Raw genomic sequence first — 19,300 nt, forward strand, 5'->3', positions numbered from 1 at the left:
CAAATATTTAATAAATGATGAACTAAACAACTAGTGTAATAATACATTATAGTATACAAAGTGATTATGTAAAGCTAGTGAAAAGAATCTCACAGCTTCTGAGTTCTAGTTCTGTCCCATTTTTTTATGAATTACCAAACTCTGAGCTTCAGTCTTTTCCTTCATAAAAATTTTTGAGAGCATTTCTGTTCAATGATATCCCATTTAGATAAGTGACTCTGGGTCAAAAGTAAAAATTATCATGTGCACATAAGAATTACATGTCTTGGGCTGGGGAGATAGCTTAGTTGGTAGAGTGCTTGCCTTGCATGCACAAGGCCCTAGGTTCGATCCCCAGCACCGCAAAAAAAAAAAAAATTATATGCCTATTTCAAAGTTTGTTGCATCTTTATCATTGCCTTACTTATGGACCAGAAATTATGGAATTGTCATTTTAGCAGAACCAGGTGGAAATATCTCCTGTTAGTGTCTTTTTAGCTCTACTTAGAAGGACGCATATAAAAGATTTGTCTTCTGGTGAGACAATACAGATTTTAATTTTAGTCCTTAATACTGATTCCCTCAGATAACTCTACTCTCCTAATGGGTGGTAAGACATATGCCCCGCTAAATATTTCATGGCATCTTTGATTTGTTTTGTTGGATTTTTTGTTTGTTTGTTTGTGTGTTTGTTTTCACTGTTTTTTTCTTTTTTTTGTTTTAGGTTTTTGTCAAGCAGGGAAAGATCTGCGTTTGGTGTCACTGTGTATGGAACAAATCGACATCCCAGCAGGATTCCTCCTGGTGGGGGCCAAGTCTCCCAATCTTCCTGAACACATTCTAGTTTGTGCTGTAGACAAGCGATTTCTACCGGATGATCATGGGAAAAATGCACTTTTAGGTGAGTAATTCATGCCTGTAAAATTCCTTCCAGGAGGAGGAAATTAAAATACAAGTTTATTTAAAATTTACACAGAATTTAAAAAGGATTAGTTGGCACTTACATTGTTTAGTTCAAGCATGAAACTATTTTGAGTAACTTTTAAAAAATTAGTTTACATGCTGGGTGGGTTGGCACACGCCTTGTAATCCCAACGACTCAGGAGGCAGGAGGATGGCGAGTTCAAAGCCAGCCTCAGCAAAAGCAAGGTGCTAAGCAACTCAGTGAGACCCTATTTTTAAATAAAATACAGAAAAGTGGATGTTGATACGTAATGGGGCATGGGAGAGGTTAGTTTTAGGGTTAGAGTTAGGGTTAGGGAGCGGGGGCAAGAATGGGGGAAGGAAGGACTGTATAGAGGGAAAAGAGAGGTGGGAGGGGTGGGGGGAAGGACAAAAATAACAGAATGAATCAACCAACATCACCCTATGTAAATTTATGATTACACAAATGGTATGCCTTTACTTTATGTACAGAGAAACAACATGTATCCCATTTGTTTACAATAAAAAAATAAATAAAAAGGCTGGGGATGTGGCTCAGTGGTCAAGTGTCCCTGAGATCAATCCCAGGTACTCCCTGCCCAAAATTAGTTTACATTTAAAAATTTTGAAGCATCTGAATTAAGAGATTTTTTTATCATATGCTAAAATACAATATACAAATTGTCAAAAATTAATATTTTAGGACTGGGAGTACATCTCAGTGGGAAGTGCTTGTCTGTCATGCCTGTCATGATCCCTGACACTGAAAAAATATTAATATGTTATAAAATCAAGTAGAATTTACTGTGTACAGTCATCCATCTGAACCCAATGACTACTCTCAATTATTCATCTGTGGATTATCTACTTTTTAAGGCATTTGTAGTTTTTCCATACTACCCATTATTCCTATCTCTACTTGATGGATGTGATTCTAATTTTATTTTTAATATTAGTTCACCTAAAATAACTAGGGAGATATAAATGATATAAAGTGTATAGTCTTACCTCAGAATTGTTTTACTTTCTGGTATGACTTAGAATGCTGAGTTTTTCATGGTAGAGCTTCTCAACATTATAAGAATAACAAAAAGTTGATTTTAAAACTTATTTTTAATAATTGAAAAGACAAGATGACATATGAAGTTTGTTGCTTTTTTGCAACTGTGTTTCTCTAGAGTTGTTTTTATTTCTCAGAATTTCTTTTATTTAAATGGAATCAGATGTTTTAGGCATACATATCAGGAAAAAGAAAGAATAGAGAGAAGGGCAAAGAATTCAAATATTGTATTGATTGTGTGGCAATTTGGTTTATTTAGTTTGATTAGTTCTTCCTATTATACTATATCATCAGAAAGTCTAGGAATATATCAATCAATATCTTGAGTCAGAAAGTGACCCTGTACATGTTTTATGAATGTTTCTTAAATTGCAGTTCAGAGGCATCTCTTGGTTCATAGGAAAAGAAGGAATAATTTTTCTTTTTCTTTTGGAGGGAAGATACTAGGAATTGAACCAGGGATGCTTTACCATTGGGCTTCATCCCAATCCTCTTTTTTTTTTTTTTTTGAGACAGGGTCTCACTAAGGTGCCCAGGCCGGCCTATAACTTGAGATCCTCCTGCATTAGCCTCTGAGTCTCTGGGATTACAGGCTTGCACTTATGCATCTAGTGGGAGCAACAATTTTCTTTATTCTTAAGCGCTACAAAAAATAGTGTGGTCATTTTTTTTTTTTCTTGGTGGAACTGAGAAAATGCTTTAATATAAGAAATCTAATGGCGAAGCTTATACATTGCACTAAATTAGCAAAGAAGGTCCAACCATTCATTTATTCATTTGTTCAGCAGTATTAAAATGTACTCTATGACAGAAATCATGCTAGAGTATGATGTAGAGGTACAAAACTTATAAGGTGCAGTCCTTGCCCTCATGGAACTTAGGACTAGTTGGTGATATAGAACAAATTTTTAACATTTAGAAACCCTATATCTCATCTAATGGAACACATCAGATGTGGGTCTGACTACAGACATTGAAAAATCTCTCCAAACATCTATTGCTCAGTGATTCTCCATGACTACAAGAATCCTGCTGTAACACATTAAGGGAAACACATTAAGGGAACATATTAAAGGAAATAACACCATCAGGATAGTTCATAGTCCTGCATAATCAGGAGTATGAGAACAAGTCCATAGGCTTTAGAATCAGAACTGAGTTAAATCCCAGATTTGCCTCCTAGTATTTTAGGAAGTCTCATATTTCTTATTTATATACAGGGGTAAATAATGTCTACCCTTGCAGTTTTGTTAAGATCAAATGAGATAATGTGTAAGGTACCCATTCAGCACAGAACCCAGCATATATTATTGTTCTTTAAATGGTAGTTGTTCTGCTTTCATATTTATTAAATATCTTTATAGACTTGGAACTTTTCTTACTTTATCTAACCTTGTAAGTGGACATAATTTTCCAGCCACTTCTCCATGGGAAAATGTAATGCAACAACAATATGGTAGAAGGTTTTTCTTAGATAAGCACATTGTTGAGATTTTTAAATGTTCAGTACTCTGTTCTCCAAAAGTTAACATTCAATCAGTATTTCTTATGATAGATGATTTTAGAATATGCTAAGATAGAGAGGGAAATTTTTTAAGATTTGAACATTCTAGAATCACTATGGGCCCCCAATATCAATTTGTCTAAATTTTTATATAAATTATGGAGATTCCACAGATTCTGAGGTCATTTATTTTAAAATATATTGATCTAGCTGGCAGTTCATATGCCCCAGATCTACCATGGAATTAGAAGATTTGATTTCCAGAAAAATTAGAAAGGTAATTCATCTGTTGGAGGTGAGGGTTTTTCCTCCCTGGTACTGGGGATTGAACCCAGAGGGGTTCTACCACTGTACTATATCCCCAACCCTTTTTATTTTGAGACAAGGTCTTACTAAGTTGCTGAATCTGACCTCAAACTTGTGATCCTCGTGCCTCAGCCTCCCAAGTTGCTGCCATTACAGGCACGTGCCACTGTGACTGGCAGAGGTGGTGTTTTTATTACTGATGATAGCAAGAACTTGGAGCAGATAAAATCTCTTGAACTAAGGCTAATGCTGAAACCACACAGTGTATCCAAAATGAACAGTAGTGGAAGTTTAACTCTTTCATGTTGTTAACTGTAATCATTAATGCGAAGGTTCTCTCTGTAGATTATCCAGACCCCCACGGCTTTCTTCCCTCTCCATGTTTTTGCTTTTCACCTCAGAGAACATTCACAAAGGAAAAGATAAAGACAAAACTCAACCTCAGTAACTTGTTCAGTCTAACTCACACTAACCATTTCTCAACTGTTTGGACCTATCAGATAAGTCTCACTTTTTAGCACTGTCCTTAATTACTTCAACTGAAAGGTCCTGACAGCTTTTCTTGCCGTGTGTTGAGTGTGGTACATCTGCCTTGCTGGTGAGGTATCTTCCCATCAAGGCATGGGGATCCCATCAGAGTATAAGCTCCACAAAGGTGGGAGCTTTGTCTGCTTTGTTCAGTGCTAAAAACCTGGTACCTGAAACAGTGTCTAGCACATTGTAGAGTACAAGTATTTGTTGGGTGGGTGGATGGATAGATGTGTGATCAGAAACTTGGCAAACTAGGCAGCCATTGATAACTTTTTTTTTTTTTTTTTGGCCTATAGCTTTAATGAGAAATGACCAAACACTCCCCAAAACAATTCATTCCTGAAAATATTTCAAATAATTTATAAAACTACATTAACATTCATTATTGTATAAAGTGACAGTAATAAACTATTAATTCTCTGTAGTTGTTGACTAAAGGTTATGATTATATCTTGTTCACCATTTTTTCCTCAAGTGTCTAGAAAAATGCCTGGCATATAGTTCAGTTGTTGAAAGAATAACAATAAATTGGACTGCTCATTTATAAATACTTTGAATTGATTGTCAGCATTCTAAGATGGGGACATTGTAAAATATTTTCTTTAATCCTTTTGGCCTTTCTCTTCTCTTCCTATCTTTGCTAATTATATAACAGGTTGGTTTAAGGGTTTGAAAAGAGTGTCACTTCACCAGTGGATTTATTTTCAGTTAGTTATTTGTATAGAGACATATTGTCTCTTGACAATATGGAATGCCCTTTCTTGATCTCACTTTTGTCGTGTTCATCTACCTGACAGAAAATATGTTATGTCCTCATCTTACGACCAAAGGTAATCACTCTCTTACTTGCCTGCCTTCTCCTTTGTGTATAAAGGGGGACTGAAAAGTTGATTTTCATTAAAGCAAAGTATGGATTTCACTCTCCTGGCTTTCTCCATTTCCTCTTTCCACACCCTTGCTCCAACTGAAAGTTTTATTTTGTTGGATTAGTTTGAGTGAGGAATTGTTTGGATGTTATAACTAAAGGAAGTAGGGTTAGGGTTAGTTTGAATAAAAATATTTTTAAAAAATGGAAACAGAAATCTCATGGAGCTTGTGCCAGAAAGTAAAACTAAATTCATAGAGACTGAAGTCAGCAATGCCTGAATTTGCACATCTCCACTCCTGCTCCACTCTCCCTGGAACAGCTTCCTCTTCACAGTTCTTTGTTGACTCTCCCACACCCTAGCTTACGTGTGGTTGACATAGCCCCAACCTGGGATACAGTTTTACAAAAATTTAAGAAAGAACTACGTGAGGGTAGAAATAATGGACTTTGGGGAATCAAAAAATTTTTTTTATTTTTTATTTTTACTTATAGAAGGACACAATGTCTTTATTTATTTTTAAGTGATGCTGAGAATTGAACCCAGTGCCTCACACACATGAGGCAAACACTCTACCACTGAGCTATGACCCCAGCCCAAATTTTCTTATTATGTGTACTACATAAATTCTATCACCTGATACTGATAATATCCATTCCATTTTCTTAACCATTACCCTTATAGAGCAGCACTTAAATAATTTCCAGTTTTTCACTGTTATAAAATAATTCTGCTGAGAATATTTTGTACCTGTTTTTTTTTCCCCCTTTGAATTTAAATTGGGACATTGAGCCAAATATTTCTGTGCTTTTTATGCATAAAAGTATCATATCTCCTTATGAGGCCACTAATAACATTGGTTTTCCTCATTCAGGGTTCTCTGGAAACTGTATCGGCTGTGGAGAAAGAGGATTTCGGTACTTCACGGAATTTTCCAACCACATTAACTTGAAGCTCACCACCCAGCCAAAGAAGCAGAAGCACTTAAAGTACTACCTAGTCAGAACGTCCCAGGGTGTACTGTCAAAGGGACCTCTTATCTGCTGGAAAGGTAGTCCACTTTGAGGAGGGAAGAGGAAGGGAAAGGGGATCTTATGATGGTGACAAGTGACCATCACGGGGGTCTCTGTGATTGTCTGCTGGGAAGGGGGTGCCACTCTCAGGGAGGGGAATGGACCCTTTCTTGCGCTCCTATAATTTAGAAAGGAGAGATCCTGACGTTTTCAGGGACTTTTTTTTTACTTTAAGTGCTTTGGTAATTCTAAAACCTCTGAATTTCTCTATTTTAATTTGACCAAAGCATACTTAGACTATAACAATGTAGTCTTCATAATACCTGGGAAAATGCATTCACTATTAAATTGACAGAGTTTTGTTCTTTTAAATTAGAAAGAACCTAATTACCTTATCTGTAGAAATGAATCCATTTGAAACTTCACATCCTCCTGTGTTTTATAGGAGTTTGCCACAAATTCTGTTCATTGTTCTAATGCAATAGAGTATCTAATCCTTATTCTGTTAAGCAGTTTATTTTTTTTCCCTCCATAGAATAACTGTCTTTAATGTTTCTGTTTCTTGCCTATACAAGATATTTGCCTGACCATGAATCATTCCAAATTACAATAGAAGATTTGCCTCTTAGTCATTCACCGTAATCATTCTTTGTTGCAATTTGTAGTGCTGTTATATAATTCCTTAGCAATGGCTTCATGTTCAGATATCATCAGAACTTAAAGCTGGCAACTGCTAAATCATAAGCTTGGTGAGATAGAGATGATAGATGATAAAGAATTCTTTATCCTAATAAAAATCTAAAGAATTTTCCTCTGAAAAATTAATTTGAATGTCATGAAACTTAATAAAAGAGTAAAAATAGGATAAGTATCACATACCTACCTTTTAACTTTATTCTTTAGCTTTTGTTTTGGTTGCATATAATATTTTTACCTTCTTATTTAGTGTTCAGTGAGAATTTACCCTCCTAGTTGAGAATGATGTTGTTTATGTTTTTAATAGTTGCTCTTTTGAAACTGAAATTATATGTGCATATATTCACAGATAAAAAAATTATATATATAATATGTATATATTATATATATAATACACATAATGTGAAGATAAGGTTTTAGGTCAAAGTATAATAGCTTTTCCCATAAGGTCACAGCACAGATGCTTGAGAAAACTGTCTTCAGCTCTTGCATATATCTTTTAAACTAGAAACCCTCTAAAGGACCCTCTGTAATTAACTTCGTCACACACAATCATTTATATTCCTATTTCACATGCTACTTTCTAATACTAATAGAGCATAATTTGGTTAGAACTTACAGTCCCACAGGCTGTCATGGTATTTACCATCTACCTGAATCAGTACAAATCACTGTTAAAATATCATACCAGAGTCCCACTAATATCAGATAACACAAGGGTTGGTATTGCATCATGTATAATCACTTTGAGTGTCATCTACCTATTTCTTTTAATAAGACTTGAAATAACAAGTATTTGAGTATTTCTAATTTTTTCTCTTCTACCTATAAAATTTTTCTTTGCTTCTGTGTTTGGACATAAATTAAAGTTGAGTAGAGAAGGTTGAAGGTAGTGTAAACAAACTCTAGGTCACTGTTCTAAACTTAAGTAAATCCTAGACAGGAGACTAACTGGTGTTTGTAAAATTTGTTGTTGTCTTTATAAATTATTGATCATTTAGCCTCTGTTTTACCCAAAAAGCTAGCACCACTGTGTTGGTTATGAGTATTTTTCCCTGGGAACTAGTCTGCAGGGAACAGAGGTCTGATTGTTCTTTGTTTTTCAAGCATGACATCTGGTCCTAGGAAGAACTGTGCTTGTGTGCCTGAACATTTTGTTGAACTCAGGATTAGGGGAATAGGATCTCTAATAAAGTGGCTACCACTTAAGAAGCAGCATTTGTTTTTAAGGATTTTATGAATCATGTCCCCATCACCTGTTTAAACAGAATATTGGTCTTGGGCTGGGGATATAGCCCAGTTGGAAGAGTGCTTGCCTTGCAAGCACAAGGCCCTGGGTTCAATCCCCAGCACCACAAAAAAAAAAAAAAAAAAAAAAAAAGAATATTGGTCTCTTCACATAATGTGATTTTTATTCCATTCCAGAATGTAGAAGCCGACAATCCTCTGCTACTTGCCACTCTATTAAACCAAACTCTTCAGTGTCCTCAACTGTGACTCCAGAAAATGGGACAACCAATGGATACAAAACAGGATTCACTCAGACAGGTATGGGGTGTTTTCTTTTGTACTTCAAGCAGCAGATATATATTTAATGAAGCATCTTTAAACTTACTGCTGACTGGTGTGAATAGAGATATATTTTTAAATAAAGGTATTACTTGAATTCCTATTAGGATCAGAACTCAAGCTGGGCAAGCTGGTGCACACCTATCATTCCAGCTACTTCACAGGGCTGAGGCAGAAGGATCAGAAGTTCAAGACCAACCTGGGCAACTTTGTGAGACCCTGTCTCAAAATAAAATAAAAATATCTGGGCATATAGCACAGTGGCAGAGTACTTGCTTAGCATGCATGAAGATTGGGGTACAATTTCCAGGACTGCAAAAAAAAAAAAAAAAAAAAAAAAGAGAGAGAGAAAGAGAATAGAACTCAGCATTGAGATGGGTCAGTCTGTGGATAACTCAAACTCAAGTCCCAACAGTCCACCAGTGTCAGGCAGAGGATGGAAAAAGGAACTGAAAATTAGAAGATAATTTAGCTGAAGCATATGATGTGGTGAGGTGAGTCTGATACTAGGTAGGTAATAAGTGGAAATGGAGACATTATAGGCACAAGGTGGTATGTACTGGGAACATACTCATGAAGCCTGAATCCACAGCAGGACTCCACATAAGCCCACAGAACATTATAGGTAGTAGTATACTAACTAGAATACAAAGTAAAGTCTTAAGGTAAGATTGCGGATCATAATGGATGAATCCAGGACCTAGTTTCTAGTGATAAAGATAGGGGCAAGGTTACAAATAACCCAATAAAATCTTAGTATCTGAAACCAGGTTACAGTATCAGGGCTGGATCAACAGAATGGCTGATCTGATGCTGAGCAGATTAGTGACTAGTTCAAGGCATCTAAAAATTCTTCTAGTGTAGACACTGGTCTAGGCCCTCAGGTCAGAATAAGACTCCAGTTGGGACTTCATGGCTCCAAGTGGCTGTTGGGGCTATAACTGAAAAGATCACTGCAGATAGTACCTGAGAAAATTACTCAGAATCAGCACAGTTGTATCTTAGGCAAGAAGGAAAGTATTTAAATGAATTCGTGAATTGTTTTTAGTTCACTTGTTTTCTGTGAAGTACCATTTTACCCATCTAATATGCAAATTTCACAGGATATGTACTTAGCTAGTGTCCACTCAACTATAACAAGTAAAAAAGGAAGACTCTTCATTTACTAGTTAACTTGCCTCTTTCAAATTTATGTGTGCTTCTGATGAACTGGAAAATTGTTTCTGTGTTCTTTTCAGGATGAAAGTGATTATTAGCAGATGTTAACAATAATATAAAGATAATAAGACTAACTTTACTTGGGGTACTTCTTACTGTGGTGGACTCTGCAGCATATAGTGGTCACATTAAAGTCTACCTCATCCTGAATTTAAAAATCCAACTTTTAAACTGTCCAGGACCTTTAGTTGGTATTCAGTTCTTGGCATTGAAAGACTAGCCTTCATTATATTAATGGCATACCTCCATGTCTCTTCTTCAATATTATTTTAGTAATTTGATGGATTCCATGATGTGTTATCTGCCATTAAAGCTTAGAGCTAATCAAATGTAATTTTAAAATGATAGTTTTAAAAATTAGCATTTACTTCATTTCAGCAAGGTTCATTATATTTTACGAACCTCATCAGATGCTAGAAGACAGGGTTCGGTACTTGACTAATGACTCCGGTGATCTAAAAATCACTCAGAGAAATTGAAGAACAATAAAACATGTCAACTTTCCTAAGAGGGTATATAAATAACAAGTTATACATGAAAATAATGAAAAGAAATCAAAATATCAATAATCAGTAATATAATTTTAATTATACCAGGAAATATTTTTCAAAAACAGGTTTTGTTTTGAAAGATGAAATCAGGCTTTTGCAAAGATTCAGGCTTTAGCAGAGATATCCTTGGTGCTGTAATGAGACAGGCAAGAGAAGGAGAGGCCACTGACTGATGCACAGTGAATACAAGTGGCCATGTGTTATTCCAGTATTCCTGTGTGTCCCTTGGCGCGATGGAAGAAGTAATTTGACCATGAAATTAATTCTTAACAATTTTAGGGCAATCCATAGAATTTGCTGGAAGAATTGGTTTTTATTTACGAATTTATGTTTATAGATACTTTAGTAGTTTCTTCTGACACATATTCAATGTAATAGGATATAAGAATTTCTTGTCCCCAGGTGCAGTGGCACATGCCTATAATCCCAGTTGCTTAGGAGACTGAGGCAGGAGGATCACAAGTCTGAGGCCAGCCTTAGCAGCTTAGCAAAACCCTCAGCAACTTAGTGAGACCCTGTCTCTGAATAAAAAATAAAAAGGACTGAGGATGTGGCTCAGTGGCTAAGCGCCCCTGGGCTCAATTCCTGGTACCAAAAACAGAATTTCATGTCAAATTCATGATATCATTGTAAACATTAGGCATCTTCTTAACTGATTTAAGATTCTCTTTTCTATAAGGGATATTTTCTCCTAAATATTTTTTAAAAATTTTTTAAAAATATTTTTTTAGTTGTTGATGTACCTTTATTTTTATTTATTATCAAACCCAGTACCTCACACATACTAGACAGTGCTCTACCACTGAGCCCCAGCCCCAGCCCTGAGTTTCTCCTTACTCTTAATCTTCAGGTGGTGACTGCTTATAATCAATGTTTTCTAGCCTGAAATGTAGGTATACATTGTATAATATTTGAAGGAGTTAAGTTGTGACTTACACAGCATTGACTTAAGTTTCACCTGCCAAACACTGAATATTCATTCTGACTTGCCATTTATCCCTTGCATATTTTTCCACATTTTTTTGTCATTGACATTTAAATTTTTGTTACCAATATCAGTGAAAGGTTGCTATGTCTTTATCTATACACACACAAGTTAAATCAGGACATGAATAGAAAGGAAACTGAAGATCTTGAAATTTTTCATGTTTTCTTTTAAAGACTTTATTATTGTTATTCTTACAGTTTAAGTCTATGAGTCATTTAGAACTAATTTTTGTGTATGGCATGAGGTGAGAGTCTTAAATTCATCTTTTTGCATGTGGTTATCCATTGTCCCAGACCATTTATGTACAGACTATCTTCTTCTCAGTGAATTTCACTGAAGAAAAAAATAATTGACTCTAAGGATTTATTTATGGAAAAAATGATGGAATGAATCTCATCAAAATTCAAAACTTTTTACATGACAAACCACAAAAAAGTATTGGCAAAACACAATCTAATAAAGCATTAGTAACTACAATTTACAAATAAACTCTTACAATTCTATAACAGATGTCAAAGAATCCAGTCGAAACATATGTAAAAGATTTAGAATAGACATTTCTTCAAAGGATATGTACAAATGGCTAGTAAGCACAAGGAAGGAAGTTCATTATCATAGTTTTTAAGCGTATACAAATCAAAATCTTAGTGAGGTTCCACTTCACACCCACTAGACTGACTAGAATAAAAAAGACAGAAACAAGTGTCAGTGAATGAGAAAAAAAATGGAACCTCTATACACTGCTTGGTATACAACTTGGCAGTTTCTTAAAAAGTTCAATGTTAAATCCAGTAATTCCACTCTCAGGTGTCTACCCAAGAGAAATGAAAACCTATTTTCTCACAACAACTTGCATGCAAATAGTTGCAGCAGCATTACTCATATAGTCAAAAACTGGGAGCAACCTAAATTAGTCAGCTCAGAAATAAGTAGATAAAATGTGTGTTCATACAACGGAATACCCTTTAGCAATAACAAAGAATGAAATATTGACACATGCTGCACACAGATGAATCTTAAATATCTTATGCTAAGTGAAAGACACCAGTGAGTTCACATATTATATGGTTTTATTTTATATCAGTTTTCTAGAAAATGTAAATTTATAGACAGGGAGTAGATAAGTGCTTGCCTAGATCAGGAGGTGGGAATGAAGAAGTAACTGAATATGGGCATGAGGGTTCTTACTAGGGGCTGAAAAAGTTCTAAAATTGATTTATAGTTATGGTTGCACCACATGGCAAAATTGCTAAACACCATCCAATTATATACTTGAAATGGGTAAATTTTATGACATGTAAAATATACCTCAATATAAAAGAGAAACCAAAATACTGCTCTGAGAAAATGTACAATCCTTTGATGTGGCACTATTTCCCTTTCAGTTCAATACCACCTAAGTTACTGAGTGTCTTCTATGAGATGCACACTGTCTCAGACCAGATCTTGGGGTCAGAGTCCTCCTATTAAAATGCTACACCTGACACATATATTAACTGAGGTTTAGGTTAAGTCACTTAATTGTTCTGTGCCTTTGTTTCCTCATTTGTAAAAACTGAAATTAACAACACCTGCTTTGCAATTTTGTGCGAACTGACGGCTTTGCTATCATACTGGTGTGGCATTGATTCTCATTATATTTATTTGTTTACCATCTATATTCACTCATATTCTGGGAATCTTATGTTTATTTTTATTATCTCTGTATCCCTTGGAACCTGGCAAATGCCCAGAAATAAATATTATTTGAATTCCATTTTTATTTAAATTTGTATATAGTTTTGAAAGATTATTAATTTGCTGTTGCTGTTGTGTACTATTTTTCCAAATAAAGATGATATGCTTATCTACTACTAGCAGGGCACATGTTTTTGTCCCCTAGCTTATAGGAAAGGATAGGGATGAGTTTCCCAAGCTTTGCCCCTGTAACTAATAGAATAACTTTAAAGAAAACTACCAAGAAGGGCCATTGCATGGTGGATTTTTTTGGGTGGTGGTGGGAGTTCTAGGTACCTTGGCTGATGTGGGCATTTCTGCATAGAACAATACTTAAAATTATGTTTTATGATTATGTTGGCATACAAGTGAATCTGTTAAAATTATATATTGATACATTTTCTACAGGGCTAGGGCTATAACTTAGTGGTGGAGCACCTTCCTATCATGCATGAATTCAATCCTCAGTACCACAAAATCAAAACACTTTGTTCACTCTTTTCTTCTGATTTTAAAATAAACTAAAATATTTTCATGATTCCTTCAAAGTGTCATGGACCCTATATGCTATGCCTAATGAAGGAGTCAGAGGTGTTGTCTTCAAGATGGGATTTTCCTCTCTGTGAGCCACTGTAGGCTCAAAGTATCATAATACCCTTACCATTTTAGCCTTGTGTATTAGAGTGGTGAGAACAGTAACAAATGAGAGAGCTTTCCCTACCAAATGCCAAACTCATAAAGCTTTACTGATAAAGACAAAATGGAACTGGCACAGGAAGACACAGCAGAACAGAGTAAAAGTCCAAAAACAGATTCACATAACAGGTATATTTCAGACTTAACAGGTATGACTTAATAAGCATTGGAAGCTTTCAATAAATGGTGCTCTGAAATTGAATATCCCATGTGGACAAAATGAAATTGAGCCCTGTTTTTTACTACAGGAAAATCAATCCCAGGTAACTAGAAGTTCTAAAAGTATAAGATGAAACTATCGAACCATCAGATGCCAGTGGTGCACACCTGTAATCCCAACCACTCAGGAGTTTGAGGTAGAAGGATGGCAAGTTCAAGGCTAGCCTCAGCAATTTTCTCAAAATAAAAAATTTTAAAAACCTAGAGATGTAGATCAGTGGTAAAGCACCCTGGTACCAAAATGAAAAAAAAAATTTTTTTTAGAAGATGTAAAATACATCTTCTACATTGTAGAGTCAGAAAGAATATCTTCAAGTTGAGATAGAAAGTGCTGATAATAAAAGAAAAGACATTTCAGCCAGGTGTGGTGGCGCATGCCTGTAATCCCAGCAGTTTGGGAGGCTGAGATAGGAGGATTGCAAGTTCAAAGCCAGCCTCAGCAACTTAGCAAGGCCCTAAGCAACTCAGCAAGACCCTGTCTCAAAATAAAATATTAAAAAAAGGGCTCAGTGGTTGAGTTCCCCTGGGTTCAATCCCTGATACCAAAAAAAATTTTTAAAATACAACTTCTAATTATTAAAATTAGAAGTTATTCTCTCTATTAACTATAGAGAATTAAAAACCTAGACATAAATTGGAAGACAATAATAAAACTAACAAAAGACTAGTATCAAGAACATATAAAGAATGCCTGTGAATGAATAAGAAAAAGACTCATCAATAGAAAAAAACATGAGCAAAGATATCAGCAGGCACCTCACAAAAAGAGGGAACCCAAATGACCAAAAAGCACACAAAAAATGATTTACCACTTTGATAACTAGGGAAATTACATAAAAAAATAAGAGAAGCCATTATACACATTACCAAACTGGCAGTACTTTGAAATAATTTAGTTATAGTAATAATAAATGTTGGCAAACATTTCAAGAAACAAGAACTAATGTACAATTCTGATAAAGGAATGTTAATTGATAGTACCACTTCCAAGTAATTTGTAACACATAGTAAAGTAGAAAATGTACCTATCTATAATCTGGCTATTTCATTCCCTAAAGAAATCCTTGTACATGAGCACCAAGAGAAATGAACAGGACTGTTATAGCAGTGTTCTTCACAACTGATTCAAACTGAAAACAACCCAAATATCATCAATAGAATGGAGAAGAAAATTGAATATATTTGTCTAATGAAATACCATAAGTCAATGAAAAAAAACAAATACCTACATTAACACTAGGGATGAATCTTATAACTATGATGGTGAGCCAAATAAAAAGCTATTCACAAAAGATTCATTCCAGTATTGTTTCATTTCTATCAAATTTGTAAAAGGTGAAAAACTAAGCTATTTTAGGGATGCATGCATAGCACAGTGATTACTTCTGGGCAGAGGGAGGAAGATTGGATAGGGAAGGGGAGAAAGGAGGTTATTACTGGCTGCTGGCAGTGTTTTGAAATTTTTTCTTTTTCTTTATTTTTGTTTTTTGTGTTTGCTTTTGCTTGACTCAGTTGCTGTTTGTGTTAGGTTTTCGTTACTGTAACAAATACCTGAGATAATCAACTTATATGGAAAAAGGTTTATTTTAGTTCACGGTTTTAGAGATTCAGTTCATGGGCAATTGACTGTATTGTTTTTGGGCCTGTGACAAGGCAGAACATCATGGTGTCCAGTGTGTGATGCAGCGAAGCTGCTCACCTCATGGGCACCAGGAAGCAACTCAATAGTGGGACTGTGCAGTTGAATAATATTTCAGTGTGGAGTCTTACAGCTGGCTTTGTTCTCTAAGACAGGAAGGGGCAGGAAGGAAATGCCCAACATTTCCTTCCACCTCTTAGCATCCAAGAACTTAATGTCTAAAACATTCTATGATGCATTGTGTCCAATCCAGGCCTGCCTCGCTCATGCAACCTTTTCACTTTTTTTCCATCCCCTTCCCCAGGGATCCCCCTCTGTCTCCAGTAACAGCTGCTCAGAAAGCAGTTTCTATGAGAAAGCATCATTCTACTGTCCCAACAATGTAACCGTGTTCATTTCTGTCCTCTTTAGGGTTATTCTTCTCCAGATGCTAAACTTCTTTCCTTCTCTAGGTACAACCTTAAGGGCAGGGTAGTCAAAATTTGCTCTAGCAGGTGTTTTCAAACTTATTTCCTCTTGAACATTCAATTAATGCTTTACCAAAAACAACTCCTTTTCCTACATGTGGTAACCCTTTGGGTGGCAGATTTTCTCTCTCCTAACTAAATATTGAGAACCTGTAGCCTTTCCCTTTACATTGTAAACTCCTTGGGGGCAGGGATTATGTCTTGTATTCCTCCATCGTATCCCCCAGAGCCTAGTGTCATACCTGGCACATTGAAAAGGCTCAATAAATATTTGATGAATGAATGATTGGGAGGAACAAAGAAGAAAACCAATTATTGCTTCCTTCTGAGATAGGAGGGAAGTCTGAAGGCCATGACTGTGCTTGGGAGATGTCTGTGAACAAGGAAATGCAACTGTTTAGCAAGTATAAGGAAGACTTCTTTCCCTCTATGTAGAAATGAAGAAATTATAAGTCATAACAGTGGGAGGTCATTTTCACCTACTCCATTACCCAGAACACTAAAAGTGATGGCAAGGATACTAATACTCTCCTCCAGGCTGGGGAAGGTGAAGAGTGGTATGAACTGTGAAGAGAGCAATTTGGCAATATGTAATAAGAACATTAAAAATATGTGTACTCCTTGGTCTGGTAATCTCACTTTAGAGAACTTAGGTAATACTATAACCCAAGAGGAGAGTTAACATATTCAGTGCAATTCCCTTTTACATTAACTAAAAAGAAGAAACCTTAGTATAGAAAGAATTGGGTAAATCATGGCATGCACACTTGATAAAGATGCTCAAAAAGATCATCGTAAACCCTGGGCAGCTACATAGGAAACCCTTCTCCCAAGTACAAAAAGTAACATTAAAACTTATTTTTGTTTTATCATGTCAAAAGAGCCTATGTATAAAACACCAACAGGCATGTGCTTAAAAAAATAATAATGGTGGGTAAGAGAAGTGAGACTTTGGCATGTTTGTTTCTGTTTTTTAAATTTTATTTTGTATTTTTAATAGGTTAAACTTTGAGAAATTCTTAGAATTAGGCCAAATGTATGGGTCTGTATAAAATGTCTGTATTTTACTAATTTCTCTCCAGCATTATTTGCATGAGCAGAAATAAAGGCCAGTACCTAATGGAGACAAGTCTATGATATAGCTAGATAATAATGAAACCAGAATTTCTAATTTCTCTCCTCACAGCCAAACAATTTTAGGCGGGTATTTATTGGGTTATAAGAAATGGAGATATAAAAGTTGGTCAGTAAAATGTTCATGTGTCTCAGATTTCAAGAGGAGAATAAGGGGCAGGGAAACAGGAAACCAAGAGGGGGACCACGAAGGTTAAAGGATCAACAGCAGATCAACTCAATATTACTTCGGCCAAAAGGAAGAAAAGGGACGGAATTTACTCTCCCACCTGAAACAGCACCAAAAGTACCAGACAAGTACATGAAAAACAGCTTTCCAGACACTATACCTCAGGCAACAAAGGACGGCAATCGCTGAGAAATGGAAAACAACGTGAACCTTACAACTGCCCCAGCTCACTGTCTTCAGAGAGTTTCTAAAACATGATACAGGGAGGGGGAATTGTGGTGAACCCCAGGTTCCTTGACTTCAGTAGAAGAAAATGGGACCCACACATGAAGAAAATTCTTGAGGCTAATTAAAAGTATCACTCACGGGGATTAGAGGAAACTGCTCAGCAGTCAGACAGGGCCAAGAACTGTGACTGTTCCCACAGCCAGACAGGAAGACTATCACCATTAGTCATTGAATAGAGTACTTAGGAAGGTTTTGTCCCAGTAATGGAGAATACTTGGCTCTAGACCAAGCACTGCTTCAATACTGTCTAAAAATATCATAAAAGGAAAACAAAAGACTTTCAGCAGTCAGTAACCACCTTTCTCCCTTCCCCACCCCATCTCCTGTGTGCCCAGAGGTAATCATTATGCTGTGTATGCAGCCTTCAAATAGTTTAGTTCTCCCTTTCTTGAATGTAATAGAAATGAAATGGAATAGAGTCCTTTGTGAATGGAATTTTTTCTCCCAAGGAATCAAACTGCTTACAAATAATTTAACTTGGTTCCAGAACAATTCAAAGATAGTCATAGGAATTCAAAAATATCCAGCCCCCACTAAGGAAAAATTAACAATGCTTGATGTCCATTTCATACCAGGCATGAAATATGTAACAGCCCATCCCATCATTCTGTACAACTATAATGCATCAATAAAAAATATGGAAAAAAAAGATTACTAGGCATGCAAAGAGGAAAATATAACTAATATTCAGAAGACCAATCAATTAACCAAAAACAACCCCAGACTGATACAGATGAAATACAAGAGGACAGCAAAACGGTTATTTTAACTAGAGTCCATATGTTTAAAAAATTAAGTGAGCATAGAAGATATTTTCAAAAGACTCAAATCAAACTTCTAGAAATTATAACTACAATATTTGAGATAAACAACACACTGAATGAGATGAATAACAGATTAGTCATTGCAGAAGAAAAGGTTAGTGACTCAAAAGCATAGTAACTGAAACTTTCCACAATGAAATCCAGAGAGGAAAAAAAAAAGAGAGAAAATGAAGAGGTATCCAGGAGCAACCAAAAGCAGCACAATACACTGGTATTTGGAATGCCTGGAGAGAGGTGGGCAGGGGAAACAGAAAAAACATTCGAATAAATAATGTCCCAAAATTTCCCAAACTTACTGAATATTACAAACCTATACATCCAGGAATTTCACTGAATCCTAAGCACAAGAAAAATGAAGGGAAAAAAAAAAAAAACTATACCAAATCCCGTCATAATAAAATTGCTCGAAACCAACAACAAAGAGAAACTCTTAAAAGCAGCCAGAGGCAAAAGATGTGTTATGAACAGAGAAACAAAAATGAGCATAGCATCATATTTTTCATGGGAAACAATATAAACAATACAGTGAAGCAACACCTTTAAGGTGTAGAAAGCAAAGAGCCAGACAACACAGAATTCTATATTCAGCAAAAAGTCTTTCCAAAATGAAGGTGAAATAAAAACATTTTCAGACATACAGAACTTGAAAGAATTCACAGCAGTTGACTCAGATTATAAGAAATGCTAAAGGAAGTCATTCAGGTAGATGGACAATGATAACTAGATGAAAATCTGAATCTGTCAAAGCAATGAAAACGTCTGGAAATGGTAACCACATGGGTAAATATATACAATTTTTTCTTAGTATTTAAATCTATTTAAAAGTTAATTGATTAAAATGTCAAGATAATAATGACATTTTGTGAGATTCATTATATATACAAAAATAAAATGAATGACCAATAGCATAAAGGCCAGGAGGAGAGAGATGGAAGTATACTTT

General features: G+C 35.6%; 1 protein-coding gene across 7 annotated transcripts in view; it reads left to right on the plus strand.

Moving 5' to 3' along the window:
• The window catches only part of Greb1l (GREB1 like retinoic acid receptor coactivator), a 260,469-nt gene that overhangs the window by 152,269 nt on the left and 88,900 nt on the right, over positions 1-19,300 (plus strand). For all 7 annotated transcript variants that reach the window (XM_047526836.1, XM_047526838.1, XM_047526842.1 and 4 more), the window contains exons 5-7: positions 704-880; positions 6,045-6,221; positions 8,305-8,427. In XM_047526836.1, coding sequence (XP_047382792.1) covers positions 704-880; positions 6,045-6,221; positions 8,305-8,427 — 477 coding nt within the window. The remainder of the gene's footprint in view (positions 1-703; positions 881-6,044; positions 6,222-8,304; positions 8,428-19,300) is intronic.

Source organism: Sciurus carolinensis, chromosome 15 (assembly GCF_902686445.1).
Source record: "Sciurus carolinensis chromosome 15, mSciCar1.2, whole genome shotgun sequence".
Lineage (NCBI taxonomy): Eukaryota > Metazoa > Chordata > Mammalia > Rodentia > Sciuridae > Sciurus > Sciurus carolinensis.